This window comes from Pan paniscus, chromosome 8 (assembly GCF_029289425.2).
Source record: "Pan paniscus chromosome 8, NHGRI_mPanPan1-v2.0_pri, whole genome shotgun sequence".
NCBI lineage: Eukaryota > Metazoa > Chordata > Mammalia > Primates > Hominidae > Pan > Pan paniscus.
In genome coordinates, this window is record NC_073257.2 from 91,951,816 (window position 1) to 91,974,500 (window position 22,685).

At 42.2% G+C, this 22,685-nt stretch overlaps 1 protein-coding gene across 2 annotated transcripts; it reads right to left on the reverse strand.

The window, feature by feature from the left end:
* Positions 1 to 641: 641 nt before the first annotated feature.
* LOC100982840 (mannose-binding protein A-like) lies at positions 642 to 20,951 on the reverse strand. 2 transcript variants are annotated; one of them, XM_055093058.2, is made up of 4 exons: positions 12,608 to 12,956; positions 12,049 to 12,165; positions 11,121 to 11,195; positions 9,974 to 10,448 (listed from the first exon to the last, which is right to left on the reverse strand). In XM_055093058.2, the coding sequence occupies exons 1-4, from the start codon at positions 12,843 to 12,845 to the stop codon at positions 10,075 to 10,077; spliced, it is 804 nt and encodes a 267-aa protein (XP_054949033.1). In that variant the 5' UTR covers positions 12,846 to 12,956; the 3' UTR covers positions 9,974 to 10,074. The 2 variants fall into 2 exon arrangements, 1 of the variants encoding a protein (XP_054949033.1); XR_010113203.1 differs by adding an exon at positions 11,365 to 11,437 and having other exon boundaries at positions 642 to 11,195; positions 12,049 to 20,951.
* Positions 20,952 to 22,685: the final 1,734 nt, after the last annotated feature.

Sequence of the window (22,685 nt, forward strand, 5' to 3'; positions counted from 1 at the left end):
AAACTGCAGAGTGGCCTCATTGCCAGCCCTTGTACATATTTATTTTTTAATTCCCTTAATACTTCATTTGAAGCATAAGTGCCTGGGGCCAGGCCAGGGCTGAAAGTTCTGATGGCAACTTCAGGCCAAGCAAACGCATTCTGTGACCAGAGGGAAAGATCAGGGCAGGAAGGGGATGCTTGGCCCCCAGCTAGAGAGACGGCCTGAGAGAACAGAGAGAGGATGAGAGGGATGGGGATCCCACAGAGAACCTAGACACTTACTGTACCCCTATACAATGTTCACAGGAAAGAAAAGAGGGAGTGGAGGAAGGTGTGAGGACTTCATGAAGTGATTCTAAAGCTCTTATGAAAGAATGACTCTCAAGGGTTAGGAAAATTGCTTAAAATAGGATAATTAGAATGCACTTGACCCATCTATGTTAGAGGGTTTTATAAAACTAGCATAATTGAAGTTGTATATTAATGACACAGAAATAGACAGAACAATGAAAAAGAACAGAAAGGCTAAAAATGGGCTCAAGTATGTATATATACACGTATGTGTTCTATATGCATGATAAAGAGAGAATGCCAAAATCACAGGAAAACAATGACTTACCAATGAATCATTCTGGGTTAAATAAACATTTAGAGGAAGTGTAAAATCAGATTATTTTATTACATATACAAATTAAAATTAGAAGAAAATATAAGTAACAATTTATGTGGTCTTGGAAGGAAAAAGAGCTATCTAAGAATGTTATCAGACAAGGGAACCCAAAGTGATAATATTGATATATCTGACTACATAAGAAATACGTAAAACTTTTCTACTGAAAAGTAAAACACAATGTAAAAGAAAAGTGGTTATGTATTTGCAATGTACACAACAGATAAATCAATAAGAAAATAATGAATATCTAAATAGGAAAATGGCCTAAGAATGAGAAGAGGAAATTCATAAAGGAAGAAATACTAATGGCCAATAGTACTGATACGTGAAAAATGCATAATCTTAGTAGTAATCTTTAAACCTTAATGAAACAGTAATATGTATCCCAAAATCTATGAGATAGAGTTACAGCTATACTCAGAGGAAATAAGTAACTTTGCTTTCATTATTAAAAATTTAAAAATAAAAAACATGGACTGAAAATAGTTGAACTAAGTGTTCATCTTTTTAAAACAACAAAAAAAGGACAAAACAAATAAATATAAAAGTGAAATTAATGAAATATAAAACAAATAACAATAATAGAAATAAGTTGGGCATGGTGGCTCATACCTGTAATCCCAGCACTTTGGGAGGCTGATTGGGGAGGATCACTTGAGGTCAGGAGTTAAAGACCAGCCTGGACAACATACGGAGATCCTGTCTCTATAATAAATAAATAAATATTTACCAGGTGTGGTGGCGTGCACCTGAAGTCCCAGATACTTGTGAGGCTGAGGCAGGAGGATCACTTGAGCCCAGGAAGTCGAGGCTGCAGTGAGCCATGATTGTGACACCGCACTTCAGCATGGAAGACAGAGCAAGACCCTGTGTTGACAACGACAAAAAGCAATAATAGATATGACAAATTATCTCAGAAACTAGACTTTTTAAGAGTTGAATTAGACAAATACATGTTGATAAATCTGTATAAGAAAAAAAGCCAACATATGTAGTAGCGATAAGAAAGGAGCAGAGATACGAAAAAGATAAAAATAATTTTGAGATAACATATTCACTTCCTTTTAGGCATTGATCAGAATTGAAAGCAGCAAGAACTCAGGGAATTTGGCATCCCTCCCCATCCTTCCCTTGCTTTTGCTCTGTGGCCTGGGGTCAGATTCTACACTCCCTGCCCTGAAGCTCCAGGTGGTTTATAGCTCCCTGGCTGAGGAGGAAAGCGGCACTGCTTTTTATCTGATGTGGAATTTAGCTCATAATCTTGGTGCATTAGGCAAGCACGACCATATAACAGTGAGTGTGATGTTAAACCATGTCTCATCACCTTCCCCTCCATCTCAGCCATGGTTGGGAGCTTCTACCTCTGGACTCCCCAGACCCTTTTCACATAGTGAATCCAAAATGTTCATGACCTTTTCTGATTCCTGCCCTTGGGGTGCTTGGGAACCAGATCCCATCAGTGTAGGAGAGATGACCACCCAGGAACTGCTTGCAGACAGCACAGGAAAGGGTCAGCACTGCTGGGCAAGGTGAGGTCTCCAAAGGATGCTCTCACTGGGGAAAAGGGTCCCACATGCAACTCGGCATATGGCTTCTGGTGGTACTTCTGTAATTGTCAAGGTCATAGATTCTCATGGGGATAGGAAGCTGGACACATCAGGAGCTCTGGGCAGGGCTGTAGGGCTGGACAATGAGTCTTTTTTCCCACACCATCTCACATCCCTTGGTAATGACTGTGGGGTTAAATAGCTTTCAGGATCTTTTCCAGGCTGTGTAGGAGATCGTTGATTAGTTGCATCTGGCACAGATATGGGGGAGGAGAGGGTAAGTATGCGTGCTGATGTTTGTCATCCTTGGCTTAAGAGGGCACTGCCCTGCAGGTCCATAGGGTACCCAACAAGGGGGTTGCCCCCAGCTTCATCATGCACCCAGTGAAGGCACCTTCTGGGACTTCTGCAAGAATCCTGTGCTTCCACCAGCTGGCTTCCCAGGAAGCCCAAGAACAAGAAACAAGGACAGTGTTGAAGCTGGCGGAACAACAATGTCATTTCCATTTGAGACCCCCTAGCAGATCCCCACCACCCATCTGTGCACCGGACCCTCTGCTGGTGGCCTGATGGGTCCCAGGCAGAGTCCCTAAACTGTCCTGAGTTACAGGTTCCCAGCCTGAACCCCTTTGTCCTTTTGAAATGACGCAAGGTCATCACACGAAAATCACAAGCATATACTTAGTAGTGTTCTCCAAAAGAACCTGATTCAGAGAAAAGTCCAGATTCTTTCCCTGCTGATGCTGAGGAAAGAAAAAAGTGACTGCATTTGAGAGAGATACCCAAAAAGTCTGCAAAGGGAACCCAGAGAGGAGCCCACAAATCCAGCCCCGACAGGGCTCGGGCAAGAGCAGCAGCAAAGTCCTGTCTTGAGGGGATTCTGAAATTGCCTCGGACACAGAGACCTGTGGAGGGGCAGGCAAGGAGAGTGTGGGGGTGGCCTGTGGGTCCTGCCCTAAAGAGATCACATTCTAGGCTTGGAAAGGAGACAGACAGATGTACAGACAAGGAGCAGAGCATCCCGCCAGTCCCCGGGGCTTGCTGTGCACTGAGGGCTGTCGGGATCCAGCATGCTGAAGACCTGCGGTCACGCAGTAGGAGCGTGCGTCTGGCCCTGGCCCTGCAGGGTGGGGGCACAACCCCAGTGAGCAAAGCAACCAGGACAATCGTCGAGAGGAGGAAAGCGGGAGCATCTGAAGTTGCAGACAAGGTGCTCATGTGATCCCACCACTCACCTGGCTGGGCTTGAGTCTCTCTGGGTTTGCTGGCCTTGTCTTGCAGGCAACCAGCAGGGGGCAGCACGAGGCCACAGCACCAGCTGCACATGGCCACTGCTGCCGGGGCCAGGGATGCTCAATTATCAGAGAAAGGAGGCTGTGTCCGTAACCATATTCCAAAATGAGTTTTGCTGTTTCTCTCTTGGATCCAGCTTAGAGCTGAGTTAAGCTCCAGAGAAGGGAATTGGGTCACATCTTGGTGGAGGACTCAGATTCATTCATTTATTATTCATTCACTTATTCATTCAACAGTTATTGATTGAGTGTGTATGTGGTTCCCAGCCCTTTTCAAGGCAGTGGGACTGCAGAAGTGAGTGATATGGTCTTGTACTAATAACAACAGCAGGGACTAATGTTTGCATGGCATTTATTGCAGGCCAGTGCTGTCCTAATTGCCTTGCTTATATCAGTTCATCTATTCCTTCAACAACCCTCTGAGGTGGACACTGTCATGATCCCAATTTTACCAAGAAGGGAACTAACACACAGAGAGTGTATTACGTGACTTGCCCAGGTCACACAGGTGCAAACTGGTAGAACCAGGATTTGAATCCAGGCAGTCTGACTCCAGAATCCTTACTCTTTTTATTTTTATTTTTATTTTATTTTATTTTATTTTATTGAGACAGAGTCTCACTCCATTGCCCTGACTGGGGCACAGTGGCACGATCTCTGCTCACTGCAACCTCCGCTTCCTGGGCTCAAATAATCCTCCTGCCTCAGCCTCCTAAGTAGGTGGGATTACAGTCATGCGCCACCATGCCCGCCTAATTTTTTGTATTTTTAGAGGTGGGGTTTGGCTGTGTTGCCCAGGCTGGTCTCGAACTCCTGAGCTCAGATGATCTGCCCGCTTCGGCCTCCCAAAGTGCTGGGGTTACAGGCGTGAGCCACTGACCCCAAGCTAGATTCCTTATTCTTAATGACTTTGCAACACTGACATAACTTAAGCAGATAGCCAAGATGATATCAGATAACCATAATTCTTAGAAGAAAATAAAATGGAGTGTTGTAATGGTGACTGGGGTTGGAGCAACCTTAGCTTCAGTGGTCAGGTAGGGACTCGGGTGGTGGGGGAAATGGTGACATACAATCCAAGACCTGGCAGGGAAAGAGGATCATATTAGTGCTCAATCTCTGTGGACCCCCCGGTGTCCTAGAACACAGCTAAGGACCCCTTACGGAGGACCTTTTGTCCATGACCAAGCACCTCAACTCCTCACCCAGAGTCTCCGGGGTCAGCCCAAGCCAATGTTCTTCAGTGGGGAGTATGCAGAGGTAAACCTGGAGACAGGCTGGGGAGGTAGGGGCTGAGCCCCCCAGTGGCAGGATGCTGAGAACATCAAGCACTGGGTTCTGGTTTCCATACTGGATTGTTGGTTTCCATACAAGCACTCAACACACACTCACACATGTACAACAATACACACAAACAGCCCCAAGCCCATGTGCACACAATTTCCCCCTCAAGGTCTCACGCATCCAGTGCCTCACGTGCTCTGAAGCTCCTCAGAGCTGTCTCAACCGCAGACCTCCTCCCTAAAGTCACAGGAAGCAGTGAAACCCTGGAAATAGGGAAGGTTTAGGTCTGCAGTTGGTTTTCACTAGCGGGGCGCTGGTCCGTTGAGGGAGATTATTTGGGGTCTGACACTATACAGTTAAGCAGCACTCCCTTCACCTCATGAGGGGCCTGTAAGGAATGGGAAAATGCTGGCTTCCAGGCTCCAGGGCTGCCCTGTATGGTGAGAGGCAGGCAGAAAGCCACTGTGGTGTCTGTATTTCTTGGGGCAGTGGTTTCAAAACTGGCCAAACATCCGGTTCACCTGAGGAACCCGTGAAGATGACAGATTTCTGAGGTTTTCACTCACTGGGTCCAGAATGAGGCCAAGAGCCTATGATTTTGTCAAGCATTCCAGTCAATTCTGCTGGTCACTACTCAGAAGAGAGGTACAAGGTGGCACAAGCATAAGCCAGGGCAGGGCAGGCTGGGCTGTGGGTTGGCAACGGCTAGCCTCACCCAAGGCATTTGCTTGGTTAATGAATGGCTGCTTGCCCCCAGCTTTTTTGAAACATACACCTGTGTTTGCTGGACAAACCACAGGTTCATAGTTGGGGACACTGTCTACTCCTCACACAGTGGCCACCAGGGTTGTAAGCACCCTTTCCCAGATGGCCCACTGCCCTGATCTCCTCCCCTCTTCCCAGCAGCCCATCAGCCACTCAGGGTTACCAGGACAACATCGTTTTATAAAATCTACTTCCCAGCATCTCCAGCCCAGGCCCACTGATAGCATCCAATCCCTTTTCAGAATGGAAAAACCCTGAGCTTTGGCAGGCTCAAAAGCACAGACCAGTTACATAATGACAAGCAAACAGAGGCTCTGCTGTGACACAGAGGGCAAGTCCAGGGACTGACTGTGACCCCTGGCACTGGTCCCCCTCTGACAGCCACAGAGAAGGGAGGCTGGCTGGCACCAGCAGGAAGAAGATTTGAAAGATATGAACACTGGGCCCTCAGCTGGTACCCCATTCCCCATCTTCTGGCTTGGACATGGATAAAGTGAAGCAGCAGAGCTGTAGGACTCCGAGGAAACAGTGTCCTGCAGGCACAAGGCCCTACAATTCCAGGATTCAGACCCAGGCAGGAGCCTGAGCCTCGAGTGTCACAGGCTTTGGTAGCTGTTTTCATTCAGACACAGGAGGCAAATTGTGATTATACTTGCTGTGTCTCTACTTCTGCAGACATAATTTAAATCCGAAGTTCCCACCTTGAGGCCAAGGTATATTTGTCATTCTAATTTACCCAGACTGTCTTCTGTAGAATTCAGAAGCAGCTGATAAATATTTAGCCCACAATTACTTTGGACAGAATTGCCAGGAAACAAAAACTGAAAACAGGGCCAGGCACAGTAGCTCATACCTATAATCTCGCCACTTTGGGAGGCCTAGGTGGGGGGATCTCCCGGGCTCGGGAGTTCGAGACCAGCCTGGACAACATGGTGAAACCTTATCTCTACAAAATAACACACACACAAAAACTCAGATCCTGCCACTTTGCTCCTGAATTGGCTCCTACACTCTGGACTTGTGTGTGACAATTGATTCATTAAGTTTTAGAAGAAAGATGTCTTTAGTGACCTATTTATAGATAGGGAAATGGAGGCCCAGGAAACCGACATGCCACTGAGTACATTAGTCAGGGAGCTAACCTGAAACCCCTGTCTCCTGCTCCCAAAATCTGAACTTCCCACCCACCAAGCCATCTCTCCTTCAGCCCTAACATAGTGCACAGAGACCGAGGCCGCCTTCTCCCCTGGGCATGGCCCAGAGCCAGAGCCCAGGCTGCACAGAGTTCTGAACACTAGCTTCCCTTCCAGGAATGCTCTGAGCATGGCCTTCAGGTTCTTACTCCATGCAAGAGGCAGCAAAGGAAGACTGCAGCTAGGAGATGTCTTTCAGCTCTGCGGTCCAAAAGCCAACGTGAGAAATGAATGGCAGAGACATCTCCTCCATTTGAACAAACAGCAGGGCTCAAGAGGTTGCTCACAGTCATCCCCACTCCTGCAGTCTCAGGGGAATGAGCTGCCTGGGGCCCCTCAGGCCTGTCCGTGGAGTGTGTGGCTTCACTGGGTTCCCTGTGCAAGAGATGTCAATCATTGTCTGTTCCTTAATAAAGGAAGCTGCCTGTCCTCAGCCGTTCAGACAGAGAAAGAGGGAGAGAGAAGGGAAGGAGAGAAGTCGGGAAGGGAGGAAGGGAGTAAGAAAGGAAGGGAGGAAGGGAGGGAGAAAGGAAGAAAGGAAGGAAGGGAAGGAGGGAGGGAGGAAGGAAGAAAGGGAAGGAGGAAGGAAGGATGGGTAGGAGGGAGGGAGACTGTTTGGAGGGTCATCTTAAATCCAAAATTTTCCTCTTGTCCCAGGTCCTGGAAGGCCTGGATGAACTGAAGTTTCAATCTTTGGACTTTCATGAGAATCCTGTATCTTTTTTAAAAGCTGTTTTTCTTGGCATCTTTCTTGCAGAAAGAGAATCCTATATCTTCAGATTAACTCCACCTTCTCCCCAGCTAACACACACCAGGCTCTCATTGCTTGCAGATAAGAACTGAGAAATGAATACAGAGAGGCAATCTGTCTCAATTCCAGACTAAAGGAAGAACAGTGTGGCAGCAGATACATTTAGAGAGAGGAGCTCAAAAGAGATGGTTAGGTGCTGGATCAGGGAGAGAACAAAGCCCGACCCATCCAGAAGCACTGACCATGGCAATCTTCCTTACCATCAAATAGAAATAGGAGCCTTCATGCCCTGCCAGGTGAGCCGAGAGAAGAGAGAATTAGCAAGGAACCTCAAAGTGCCAGGGGGCAGGGAAGGAGGCTTATGAACTGGGGAGAAGGAGTACAGGGCATTGGTGGCATAAAAAGCTCTTAGAGCAGGAACATGAGGCTGTAGTCATTGAGAGAGATAGGAGGAAAAGAGTCCCGTAGAAGGAACTAAGAGAAGCAGTCTGAAAGGGGGATGGAAGAATTGGAGCTTGCCCTGCAAGATTTTTTGCATTTCCCTGACTGAGGGGCAATCATTGCATGCTGGAAAACCATAACAACCAGTTATGTACTTCACCCCTATGTGAAGTACATAACTGCATGTTCTACAGTTTCATGGCTGAAGATATTGTCCTTTATGCACAGTGTGGAAAAGGAGGCATTCATCTCAGCACTGACCACGACAACCCTCCTTAGCATAACATAGGAAGGACGATGTAACCATCACCGGCCAGTTTTCTCATTTTCATCTAGGCTGTGAGAACATTCAGGTGTAACATTCATGCTTGGTGTAACATTCATGCTTGGTGTAACATTCATGCTTGGTTCTGGTCATTCTTTTGTTCTGGGTCACCGTATATGTGTGTCTTTTCTCCCTCTAAAAAGTTTCTGGTCCTTCCTTTCTCTATTTGCCATACACTATGGCTTCATATGTGCTTCTAAAGCTTAACCAGTGTCCTGTTCCCTCGGTAAGCAGTGTGGATTGTATTGGAAGCAGTTAATTATTTTGCTGTGCATCACGAAAATACTCCTCTCATTGACTCCAATTTTGGCACCTTTAGAAGGGGTTTTTGGAATTGAAAATTCAGTGATATGGCTGTCTATGTAGGCCAGAGGCCAAGGACACAGGTCCTGCCACCCTCACCCTGATGGTCCCAATGCCCTTGGCACGTCCCAGCCCTGCCCGGATAGTCCTACAGAAGAAGGACAACTGAGAGAAAGCATGCTTGGTATTCACTCCCTGGGATCCCACCCATGCGTCCCTGTGTAATTTTTTGATGCATCCATTTGACAAATATTCATCAAGCACTTTCCAACCATGTGGTGATTTTCCTGGTAGTTCAGATACAAAGAGAAGTAAAATAGAAAACCAAGATTAACTAAAGCTTTTCACAGAGTTAAAGTGGCCCTTAGCCTTTTTATGAAATATTTTCCCATCTCATTGTGTGAATGGCATACGGCAGGTGCTGGAATCCATTCCCTTCCCTTAGTTTGCTGCACGGGCTCTATGTCATCTCAGAGCCACCCACCCTGAGATAGCTGAAAAACAGCCATGGTCATGAGCAGAACTGTGGGTCCCAATGGCATCAGAAGCCTGCTCCGAAAGTGGATGGCATTTGTTGGCCAGCTGGGCCCGCATAATTTAACCCATAGGGTATGAAGCTCACCTTTGGGGTAATTTTCCGCTTGTCTGTACTGATAATGGGCCCACTGAACTATAATGGGAAGAGGGTGTTACAGGGAAAGGAGGGGCTGCTGGGCAGGTGGGGGACTGGAGTAGGGGTTGGGGCTGAGACTCACGAGACTCACGAGGCCTGCGGAGAAGGGTACACCCTGCATGACAATTTGCCTCCTCACACGCAGCTGACACACCTCAATATCGAGTCAGCATCCTAAAATGATGCAGGAGGAAAAGCTGTTCTTTGGCCTTAAGGTCACCCTAGTGACTAAAGGGTGGCCACAGCTACATGGGCAGGATGAGAGGATTCCTAGGACTAACAACTGTTGCCCACGTAGGATATTGCCAAGTGTTACAGTCAGGTAGTGAGAGGTTGTCTGGCGCAGCTCATGAACAACTAGAAACAATACCTGTGTCCTAGAGAGGTCTGGGCTCACCATGGAAGGAGTTTAGGCATTCAGTAGTGGCAACTCATGGAGAAAAGGAATAAGATCTCTCAGTGGCTGGGATCTACAGCCTACTCTGACCCAGGTGTGGCCCCACTGGTTCCTTCTGGTGGGCTTCAGTGTCTTCACCATGAAATGAGAGGGTCAGACGTGGCCCTTTCCAGTGTAGACTCCGACCCAGCGCTGTGCTCCTAGTGGGATGGTGGTGTCCTTTGCCATTTCTGAACCAGAACCCTTGTGCCTGATAGCCAGCCTCTTCTTCTGTTCTCACCCCACAATCAAATATATCCCCTTCATTTTCCTCCCATCCACATGAAGGAAGGACTCAACACAGGGCAGAAGAAAACCAACATTGAATTCTCTTCCAACATTGAATTCTCTCCCTGATCCAGCAGAGAGTTCAGCAGGGAGCCAAGGAGGGGGCTGAGGAACGTGCCTCTTCAGGCAGGAAACTCACAGACGGCAATGAAGGAGGAGGCGCAGGAGATGTCATTCCAGAGCCCGTTGTTCAGGAGAATAACGCAGTCCTCCCCTGAGCCGTGGTCATTTGGCTCATCCTTCTTCCAGTTGCTGTAGGTCAGCCTCCCGCCCGTCAAGTACATGAACTGGCCTTCAGTTGCCTCATCTGTGATGCCCAGGAAGGCAGTGTCTTTGGCCACATCCTGGATGGCCTTATTTTCCTCGGCATTCTTGGGGGCAGCCACTGTGGCCTGGAGCCCAGCACACACAGCCTTCACTTTGGAGAAAGGCATCCACTCACCATTGGTCACGAATAGCTTCTTCCCAGACATTTTCCCCAAGGAGAAGGCTTGCACGAAACCACAAATGGTGAGTGAGGCTGGCTGGGTTTGGAGCCCAGCGCAGGACAGTAGGCAAGCAGTCTGAGTTCCCTGGGAAGCCAGACCTCTGAAAAATCACCCTATGCCCAGCAGTTCAGGCCAGAGCCTGGTCAGGAAGTAAGCCTCAGCTGCAGAGCCTGGGAAGGGGCATCCAGACTCCTGCAGACAGCCCAGACTCCCCTGGGTATCCCACCTTGAAAAAGCATCTGCTAAAACCTGCCCCAGCACAGGTGCATATAGGGAGACGGTCTTGGGCCTCACTGCAGGCTTGGGCACCAGGATAAGGAAGAGGCAGGGACAGACATCAGAGCACAGTAGATGACAAGGAAGGAGCACAGACTTTGGGGACAACAGATCTCCATCCAACCCTTCCCCTGCCACTTCCCGGCTGTGTGACCTGAAATGAGTCACTAACACTTCCTGCACCTCGGTTTCCTCACCTGTCAATAAAGCAAGTTCAACAACCACAACTGAGGTTGCTGAGAGGATTGAATGAAACCATCTTATGGGAAAATGCCACCCAGCACAGGCCCTGGTGTAGGACGAGTGCTCATGAATTAGTTCCCCTCCCACCTCCTCCAAATCTAGAGTGCGCTGAAGAAAAGAGTGAGAGCCAAGAACACATTATGGGCAGAGAGAAAGCTCACGCTTCTTCGTGTGGTCCAGTTCTGATCTCAGGCTCCATAGCTCTCTCTCTAAGTTGGCCAGCTTAGCCTCAGCAACTGCAACGCAATAGGGAGAAGGTATTTATGGAGAAGACCTTAATTTGGAGAGCGGAGCATTTTGAAAAAAACAAAGTGGCTTACTAAGACGAATGCTTATTCCAGGAAAATAAGAATGCAGAAGAAATAAAAAGGGGAAAATGACTACATTCCTCCTTCCCAGCTATACCTCCGCATCCCTTCACAACCTGGAACTTCAGTCCTGGACCCCCGTCTCCACATACGGCTTGCATATTGTCATACTGTAAGAATTCATAAGAAAATACTCAACTCATTACCCTCCTTTTTGAAAATTTTTCTTTGTAATTCTTTCTCATTTCTCATTCCAGATACACTTTTAAATACCTTTATTGTTTTGACAGGCTGGTAGACAAATATGAATAAGTGGGTTGTCATTATTGTTTTGTTCTTACTGAATTTTGCTCTATTTTACTCTGAACTAAGTTGCTGTGATGTTCCCCATCAGCCAGGGGTCCTAAGAGGCAGAACATTTTCGTGCCACTCTTGTGACAATGGACGTAAACCTAACCCCCTAAAGGGCCTTATTTCTTCCCTGGCACCCCGGAGGTGCACACTGAACTGTTTCCACTGAAGAAAAGCCAGGGCCCATCTGCTAAGGGGCCTGATGAGGGAATGGCCCTACATGGCTTGAACGTCTGCACCTGGGCACCTATGGGAGTCTCCTCAGGCCCCAAGTAAAGCTGAGAGGGCCGGGGGCACTGGGCCTGGATGCAGAGTTGGGCATCTTCCCATGAGGCAGCAGGAGAAGAAGGAAAAGGGGACCTCCCAGCTGGCCCTTCAGCTCCCCAGGCCCGGGACCCCCAGGCCACACATGCTGACGTGTGCCCCTTACCTGAATTGTCCCCATGATCTCTTTTTTGGCCCCTAGGTCCTGGAATTCCAGAAGCCCCTGTATTTCCTGGGGGCCCCATCTTCCCAGGAGGGCCCTGCAAACCTCTGAGCCCTTGACCTGTTGCAAGACAAAGGGAAGATGACCCAGTGGCTGTCACTCTTTTTTTTTTTCCCCAAAAGCTCAATGCTCCATTCATGTTCACCTCCGGAACAGCCAATGAGCCAGTGATCTGACCCAAAGAAGAAAGACTCTCCTGCAACCTGGTGGAGGGCCTGCACCAAGGCCAGCTCCCCAACCAGGCAGGACACCCCTCTGAGGGGACAACCACACACCCCCAGTTCCTGTGTGGAAATATGGGATCCCAGAGAGTCTGCAAACAGCTTTGTTTTGGAGGCAATGGCATTTTACAGGGGTTGTTCTGAGTGTAGCATGGGTCCTGATGAAAGGGGAGCCTCCCCAAGTCTGTGCTTTAACCCTCGTGTGGCAGGCTCAAGCACAGATTTGCTTGAACACTTGCTGGAGGTGGAGATTTAGGAAGCCACAGAAACCTGTCCCAGACCTGGCTCTCCCTTTTCCCCCTTGGGTCTATCTCGCCCATCTCTGCCTGGGGTGCCATTGGTGACGGGGATGCCACAGGTAATCATGGAGCAGGTCTTCTGGGTATCCGCATAGGCTTTTGTTTTGGAGCAGGAAGCTGTAACCACAGACAGGAGAAGGACAGGGAATGACGGAAACAGGAACATGGTCCTTACCTTGAGGTGAAGAAAGTGAAGGAAGGGAATTTCATCCCATCTCATTTAAATAGCATTTGCTACCCACTGTGGTGTGCTGGACCCTGTGCTGGGGACAGCGGACACAGAGGGGACCATCACAACCCCTGGCTCTGAATGACTTTCAGGCTACTAGGGAGACGGGTGGGTAAAAAATGTGAGAGTTAGATCAGTGCTAAAACAAAGGCAGGTGCAAGATGAACGCGAGCCCATTCTCCCTGAGGTCCCAGAGCTCCTGTTAGCACAAGTCTTAGCAGTTAAGCACGTCCTACTTGACAGCCCACAGGGCTTGAGGATTATCCATGAGCCCTGGGTACAGTGGTCCAGACAATGGTGAAGAGAACTCATTGCCTGTGTGAGCTTTGGCCCCTGGATTGCTCGGATTTCTTTCTAAAGTGCCAAAGGAGCCATGGTTTCCTTCTTCTTCCTTTCCTATGGAAGGAAAGAGCTGGACTTAGACTGGAGCAGGAGACCTGAGGTCCCACAAGTTCCATCTCTTGGCTGGACTTGGGCATGTAACTCAGTTCCCCGAGGGTCAGTATACCGTCTTTGTTTCAAAGGTCCCAAGGCAAACTTTTTAATTGTGGTCCCACTCAATAGTCATGTTCACTTACTTTATGGGTACATTTGTGGCATATTTTAAAATGTGAAGTTGAGTGCATTTCACTTGAAAACCAAAGGCATGTAATGACAACATGTTATAGAGGAAAAATTATTGATTTGTGTAAATAGGCAGATCTTGTTTGTATTCTAGCTCCATCACTTACTAATTTTGTGATATGGGCAATTTATATCCTATCTGAGCCTGTGTTTCCTCTACAATATGAGATAATTTCTACTTTGAAGTACTGTTATGAGGGTTAAATATAAATTACTTTCTGGTTTATGATTTTGGTATATACTATTTCCATGCGTGATAGTTATTTTTATGAATAAGATTTTAACAGTAAGCCATAGAAAAATACAATGTAAGACTGATTCTTAGAATCTATCAAAACAGGTAGTAAAAATGACTTAAAGAAACATCTAGCATGGCAGTGACTAACATTTTGAAAAGCTTAATTTTTCCATTGAGAACTACAGCCCAACACAGTGTCTGTGCTTTAGTGTTCCTCTTGTCAGGAAGGATAATATCTGTGATGCATGGACTAACTCTAATGAAAATTTTTATTCTTAAAACACAACATATTTCCCAGCGCAGTACATAAGGTCTTTGTGCTCACGTCAGCATTGGAGATTAATTTCTGGGAAAGAAGTAGAGAAACTGCTCATTTCTATAGACATCAAAACACCAAAGTAAAAGTGAAAATAAAGGTACACTGCAGACTTTTTTTAAAATGCCTAAACTGAAAAGTATACCTATCAGGAAACATCCAACTCATGAATTACTTTAAATATGTTTTTAAAACAGTGTGCTTGTTTTATAACCACAGATTCATGCTATTAACCTGATATTCCCCAGTGGTTGCTTTGTGGGGCTCAGTGCCATCCTTGGAGCAATAAAAAGCATTTCTTCTGCACCAGTAAAAAACTGACTACTTCTCACATAAACCTGGGAGGGCTTCCCTCAGTGGGCTTACTGATCAGCAAATCATGTCAAATAACCCTTTTTGTTATTTTTGACATAATAATGTTTCTAGCAGACGGTACTCCAGAATTCCCAGATTCTTAGCTTTAAATTCAATATACTCTCTTGTATTAAAAGTCAAGCTATTTATTCACAGTAGTTCTTAGGTCCATGTTACATTTTACACATATATGTGGATGTAATAGCTTTTTCCTTAGAACTTTTTAAAAAATAGAATTCAGTAAAAGTCCTATATTTGTATTTTCTATGTGTCAAGAACAGATAACCATCATTAATGTGAGCCAAATTTGAACTGAGGAGCTGAAATTAGGAGGAACTGAAAAACACCTGAAATAAATCTTCAAGTAATGAAGGGGAAAGTTTACTTTAGAATTAGTGTGTCAAAAATGGGAAAATTGGCTGGGTGCAGTGGCTCACGCCTGTAATCCCAGCTCTTTGGGAGGCTGAGGCATGCAGATCACCTGAGGTCAGGAGTTCAAGACCTGCCTGGCCAACATGGTGAAACCCTGTCTCTACTAAAAATACAAAAATTAGCCGGGCATGGTGGCACATGCCTGTGGTCCCAGCTATCCGGGAGGCTGAGGCAGGAGAATCACTTGAACCTGGGAGGCAGAGGTTGCAGTGAGCCAAGATCACGCCACTGCACTCCAACTTGGGCGACAGAGTGAGACTCCATAAAAATAAATAAATAAATAAATAATAAATAAATAAAAATTTTTTTTAAAGTCGTTGCTTTATTTTTAAAAAATTAATAGTTTCAAAATGTATACATGTAAAATCTAACTGAGAATACTTTGTATCTACTTGTAGCCCAAGATTAAGTTTATTCTCAATTACTAGGAGGTTTGCACAATAGAGTATATATTTAATCTGTATGACTAAAAGCCTCATTGTCAATGTGACTATGTCATCATTATCACATTTGTGAATCTCCTGATTATAACCTGCACAGATGGTCTATCTACAAGGCTCTGGGATAAGAAACTTGCTGTCTGTCTACAGAGGAAGCTGTTTTCACTTCCAGATAGTTCTGAATATTTGAAAGTACTTGCTGATTTAGAGTCAAATTATGTCTTGCTGTAACATCCACAATTTCTGAACTTACATTTGAGATAAACCATGATTAGACTAGACCATGCCTTCAAATGACAGACTCTCAAAATGTGATGCATTTTTTTTTTTTAAACTGCACGTCCAGGATACTCTACCTGGAGAAAAACATAGCTCTCATTAACCTTGTCCAGACATTAAATGTATAAGAGAAAATCATTATTTTCCTTGTAGCCAAATTACTCTGCTAAATTGTTTTTAGGCAGGATTAATAAACCTTTACTGTAAAGGGAAAGAGGCTAAGATTTTAGGTTTTGTGGGCCATATAATCTCTGTACAACTATTCAACTCTGCTGTTGCAGTGAGAAAGCATTTATAGACAATACACAAATGAATGATTGTGTCCATGCTGCAATAAAACTTTATTTACAAAACCAGTCTATTGGCTGGATATGGCTTGCAGGCCGTACTTTGCCAACCCTTGGTTTACAGCCTAGCTAGCTAAACACTGCTTGTTGTAGTAAAATCTTGCTTTTTAAAACATATGTATCTCATCCTAGCATTGTCATTATGTGTGTGTGGTTTATTGTTAAACATGTAATATTTAAGGGTCTTTCCTATTTAGTTTTAATGACTAAAAGCTGTTTCATAATTATAATATACAGACATCCATATAGGTTTTTATTTTATCATTCAACCTATTAGCTAATCCTCAGAGTTGTTTCACTTTTCATGTGTTTGACAGATGAACATGTCTAAAACACTGATGAAAATGTTACCAGAATATAAACAAAAATGAATTTGTCAGGTTAAAACCATTTTATTTGTTAGTAATATGTAACTATTAACCATTAAATAATTTACCAAATTATTCCATTACCTAATCCATATTGCTCCTTCTTGTCCACAAGAATATAGTGAGGTACATTACCAAATACATACCTCTGACTTTAGTGAGCCTTTAATGTATTATTAGAGGATCCTGATATCTGTCTTTCTTAAGGAAATTAAACTCATCCCTAGTGATTATACTTTCTTCATCTAACACTATAATATTAATAACATTTGAAAAAAATAATGTCTAATAATTAACACTAGATTTACAGAGTATTTTTAGGCAATTTTCTAAAATTATCTGAAAAATTTGGCCAGAATCAGTGTAAAATTCACATCGGAGCTTATGGAAGCCAACTTTATTCCACTCTAAAAGGACAACATTTTATATTTTTAATTTTATCTTTTAAAATGTTTTAACATAAAGGTAGTGGAAGACGTTACTAAAGGAAGCTTAGATAGTAACGTATTTGTCGTCTCAGTTAACACAAAGACCATAGTTGGGGCAGATCTGCAGGATGCAAAAACGTTCCTTTTTCTCACCTCATAGTAGCCATATGGCTACTGCAATTCCCTGGTTTCATGTGCTTACAAAATGTCCTTTAGTTAAAAACAAAAAGAAAGAGAAAGAGAGAAAGAAAGAAAGAGAAAGAAGAAGGAAAAAAGATAGAGGAAAAATAATTTCTTCATGTGTCTATTTAAATTAACAAAGACGTGAATTGTCCCAGACCTCCCTGTGATGAGTAATTTCATGTGTCAGTTTTACTGGGCTAAGGGTTGCCCACATGGCTGATGAAACATTATTTCTGAGTGTGTCTGTGTTTCCAGAGAAATTAGTATTTGAATAGGTAGACTGGGTGAAGAAGATCATCCTCACTAATATCTATGGGCATCCTTCAATCTATTCAGAGCCCAAATAAAACAAAAAGGCAGAGGAAGGGTGAATTTAATCTGTCTTCTTGAGCTGGGACATCCATCTTCTATTGTCCTCCGATATTGGAACACCTGGTTCTCAGACTTTTGGGCTTAGGTTGAACTATTTCACTAACTTTCCTGGGCCTCCATCGTGCAGGCAGGAGACTGTGGAACTTCTCAGCCTCGACATCCTTGTGAGCCAATTCCTCCCAAGAATTATCTTCTTCTAGCTATCTCTGTCTCTATCTCTATCTATCTCATCTGTATCAGTATATGTATCTCTGTGTCATCTATATCTATCTCTATCATCTGTATCTTTATCTCATCTATCTCTATCTCCATCTCTACCTCTATGTCTACATCTATCTTAGTTATCTATCTCATTTATGGTTCTGTTTCTCTGGAGAACTTAAGTAACATAGTCCTTATCTTACAACTCACTTGCCAGCTTACCATGATTATAACCAAGTTGATCACTTCAAAGGAATACTAAATAATATATATTGTTTACACTAAGAGTTAGCTAGCCACCCTCCTCAAGCTGAATCTGGCCCCCACCTCACTTAGTAGAGCAAGCAAACTAAATGTAGATTATACATTTTTTTACTCATTGAAAAAAACCCAAAGAATAACTTATCATGACATGCTAAAATTTAAATTTTGATATACAAATAAAAATTTATTAGAACACAATTATATTTATTCATTTACATTTACATTCTTTGCCTATGGTTACTTTTACACTAATGCAGCAGAGTTTGTTAGTTGAGACAGAAACAGGCCAATAAAGACCAAGATTTTTACAATATGTCCCTTTACAAAAAAAAAAATTGACACTTGGTTTAGACTGATCAATAATCCTATGGGAGGATTTTATTGATTTTCATTTGTAGCCAACCAAGCACATTTTTTTTCTTGGCTAGGATAAACTTAGAACATCTATGTCCTTCCTTAAAATAGCCCCACATACTTGAAAGTCTGATTCTCTCATAACTATATTTTTTTCTCTGCTGTTAAAATTTGAGCTCATTCTCTTCAGAAATAAAGAAAGTAACAAAATAGAAACTAAGCAGTCCCATTTTTATTTTGCAATTTATGAGGGCCTATACCACCTAGTGGTGATTTAGTATGTATTTAACAACCAGTTCACTGAGAAAAACTGCTGTATTTTTAGTTTGCTTAATTTAGTGGTGTTGAATATTTCCTCTACGACCAATTTTGGCTTACGAATATGATTTCTTTGAATGCAAAGTTGGGAGGAGGTGAGCACTGTGTGCTCCTATGAGGAGTTCCATCTGGCTCAAACATAAACACTATTAACATCACTTTGCTCTAGACATGTGATTCTCCTTCATAATGCTTCTTGCATTAACTGCAATATAAAAGTTACAATCATTATTATTTTTGAAAAACTCAATTTGTATAAGACTCGATAATATTTTAATATGTATATATTTGATAATTTTTATTGATTTTTTCTTCTTTTATACTTTTTTTGTTTATTTATATAGTTAGTTTTCACATTAAATGGGAGAAAAATTGACATTGTTCAATTCACACCCAGGGAAATTCTGTGTGAATGATATCATATTATATTTCTTTTAATGCTCTAAACAATGTTGTGAGGTAAGTGTTATCTCTGATTTGCATATGAAGAAACATATTCCCAGATTAATGCATTGCCCAGTTTCACACAGGGAATAAATTGGAGCACAGGAGTTCTATATAGATAGACCTGTATGACTTCACAGAGTGAAATGGACGGATAAACAATTCACTTTCCAGGAGAAATCACAGGACAATAGATAACAGAAGAAATGATGGGACCAGGGTAATACTGGATGTTTTGTATACAAAAAACTAATTTGGGCAACAAATAAGGATATAAAGTCACTGAAGCAAAATATATATCACCAAATCTAAAAGAAAATATGCTATTGGTAGGCCATGGCTACATTATAAAATACATTTCATTTCACATAAAGTATGAATACTACACTATGACTATGAGTTAATATGAAAAAATTGACCACATAAGAAATCGGAGAAAAAAGTAACAACATTGTGGAAAGCAAAGAAAATGACTGCAAGATGCAGCTATCACCACCATCTCCTGGCCACATACGGACCTCCTCAGAAGCTTAGATGAATAAAGGGAAGAGACTGGAGTTATTAAAATTTGTTAACTCAGAGTAAAAGCCTTCCTGAGCTGAGGCTAGACCTCTGAGGGAGAGATATGTTCCAACTGCTGCTGTTACCTCTGAAGAGGCACTTTCTGGGGCTCTGAAAAAATTGGTAAACTCAAACAATTACTGCTCCTAGGGCAAGGGGATGTTCTTGGGAGAATATCGGCAAGGACAGCAAACAAACAGGGAAAGGAGACCTATTCTTCCATTCTTTTGCCTATGTTTCTCTAGTACCTCCCAATAGCAGAACCTAGCAGGATCCCACTTGAAGGAACTTGGAAAACGTAGCTTGCTGATCCCCGTCACAGCATTAGAGCAAATTTATTTCAGAGAAATGTGGCTAAAGATCAAGATTATTAGTAAATCAATTTTCTTACCTAATTTTTAATCTGTATTGATTTCTTATAACATAAATATCTGTGATTACAGAGACCTCAGTATTTTCTTTTTCTTCTGTAGCAGCATTTCAATCTTTTTTGAATTTCTACCTCTCTTTCACTTCTAGTTCACACCATGTGAGAGCAATGGACCTAATCATCATGGGCAGTGGTCATAATATGTCTCAACCTGTCCAAAATAAAGATTAACCATATGGTTTATTTTGTAATATGCTCATGATCCAACCTAGTGTATTGAGAAACTTACCTAGAAATTTTGTTGAAATTATTGAGGAAAACAATGTTCATTTTCTGAAAAAGTAGCTTAGCTAGTAAGATATAAGCTCAGTGCTACTAGTGGCCATCTTGATGTGGAACAATACTGAGAATATTTCTTCAAGTAATCCCACAAGAAATGTGTGCAAAACAGAAAAGAGAAAGTTACAATGAGAAATTTCTTACATACTGTATTCAGTAGAGCCTCAGGGTAGCTCTAAATCTAGATACTTAAGAATACTATTGATAATAAATAACACTCATATAGCAAATACTATGTGCTAAGCATTCTTTCATGTGCTTTATAAGATTAATATATCTAATACTCACAAGGACCATACGAGATAGATATTATTGTCCAGTTTTATTACGTCCTGCAAATAAAATGCCCTGACAAATTATATTCTCTCAGACAATCATCTTTCTTTTGTTTGCAATCAACATTTTATATGTATTCACTTATGTATCAATCCTTTGATTCCTCAAAATTTATTTAGGGGTATATAAATATTTTGCTACCACTAGAATTAGCAAAAATTTAAGGTTAAATTTTCAAACATGTTATTGCCCTCATCATACTGTAGCAAGAATTAGTAATCAATGATACACTAAGGATTAAAGTCAAGTCCTAGAAAAATCTCATAGTTAAAATATTAAATAATATTAAGTGATACAATTTGGTCCCAAGTACGTATTTCTAAAGAAAATATATTTTTCTTATGAAAAGTTCTACAAGATTTGATAAATTGAGATATTCCATTTCCATCACTTGAGTATACAGTTTCTTATTTGTTTTTTTGATCTTTGTTGGTTTGTAAAGTTTGTTTTGTCTGAAATTAGGATTGCAATCCCTTTGCAAATAATTCCTCAGGTAGCTCATCTAAGCTCTGAAAGGCTACAATAGCTCTCAAAATCTCAACAGAGGGAAATAAAATACTTCACAGTTGTAATGATTTTCTCTTTATATATATATATATATATATATATATATATATACTTTCTAAAAAAGTATAGTGAGAATACTAAGTATTTGAAAGTCCATAACTATTAAAAATTGCAAGAATTTTTATGGAGCATATTTATTTCAGAAATCAGTATCAAAGCCTGAAAAAAGAAGTCTTAAATGTCTACATAATTCTCACAACGTTTTATATATATATATATATATATATAATATATGTAAAAATAAGAGAGTTGGTCAAAATTGCTCATATTAAACATGTTCCAATTACTACCCTACTTTAAACAAGAACCTTATAAATTCCTAAAATATATAAAATGTAAGGAATGGTACAAATAATGCTTCACTTCTTGGAGATGAAGTGAAGATGAAACATAAACCCTATTTATTTATCCCAATTATTCCATTTCACATACTCACAAAGGACACTATTCTGTCACCATTTAACCCTGTTCCCCAAAATCTCATAAATGCAGTTTCAAAAACAGCAAAACTATGCAAATTAAAATGTGATGATGTTACCAAACATGCTATGTAATTAGGGACATCTCCCAATGCTTAACCCTCCAAATAGTCATTCTGTTACAATCTATTACCGGAGGGTGTTAACAGTAGAAAGAAAGTAACAGTCATCTTTATCTGTAATTTGCTGCTTGCTTGCTTTGTGTACCATAGTTAAAACTATTCAGGACCAAGAGTGTTATAAAATTGTATTTTTCTTTCTAGATAATATGGTTTTTCTGTATCATTTTCAATTGATATCACTACGGATCTATTTTTCATGACTTACCACATACTGGCTTGTGTTGTTATTCTGTATTGATTTAGGTTATTGCTAGCAATGTAGCCGAAACTCTGATTTCCAAGATCAGCAGCTACTAACTATGATTTCTCACCCAGGAGCATGAGGAGGGAATATACACAGCTCAGTGTTGTTGCTTTTTTTTTCCCTTAACATCAAAGGTGTTAGGGAAATAATCAAGAACTGCTTTTACTGTGAATGTCAGCTTGTGAAAATTGACATGATACAGTTCCAGCCTGACTCCCATTGGTCTCAAATACTTAATTAGAAAGAAGGCACACCATGAAACAGTTGGGGCTTGACCTTTAAAATGAAAATGGAATATAATTAGATTTGAAAGTGTAAACGGGCATAAAAGGGAAGGCTTAGTGAAAAATGATTATATTACTAATACTTGAAATTAATATTAGAATTAACAATTCAGATGTAAATAATGTTCTTTTAATTTAGAAACTGTCACACTTAGCAGAGCTAAAGGAGCATTTTTCTTTTGTCGGAAATGGAAATGTGCATAAAATATGTTTGTTTCAACCTTTACAAAAGTGTCCTTCAGATCCCATAATGTATTACTAAATAAAACTAAAATCTAGCCTGAAAAATCTCCATACTCACATACTTAGCAGGTAAACAAACTAAAAGTCTAAGTTTAGTAGTATGTGTCCCCGTAACAACAGCTTAGTCTCAGCCAATCCCAGTAGCTATACTTTAACCACTCATAGGCGGCCAACTGGTTAAACCTTGTTTAAATAAGGCAAATGCTGAGCTGTAACCAATCCAGCTATTTCTGTACCTCAGTTTCGGTTTCTGCACATTACATTTTTTTCCCATAGATATTTGACCATGTGACAGTGCCAAAGTCTCTCTGAAATTTCTTTGAT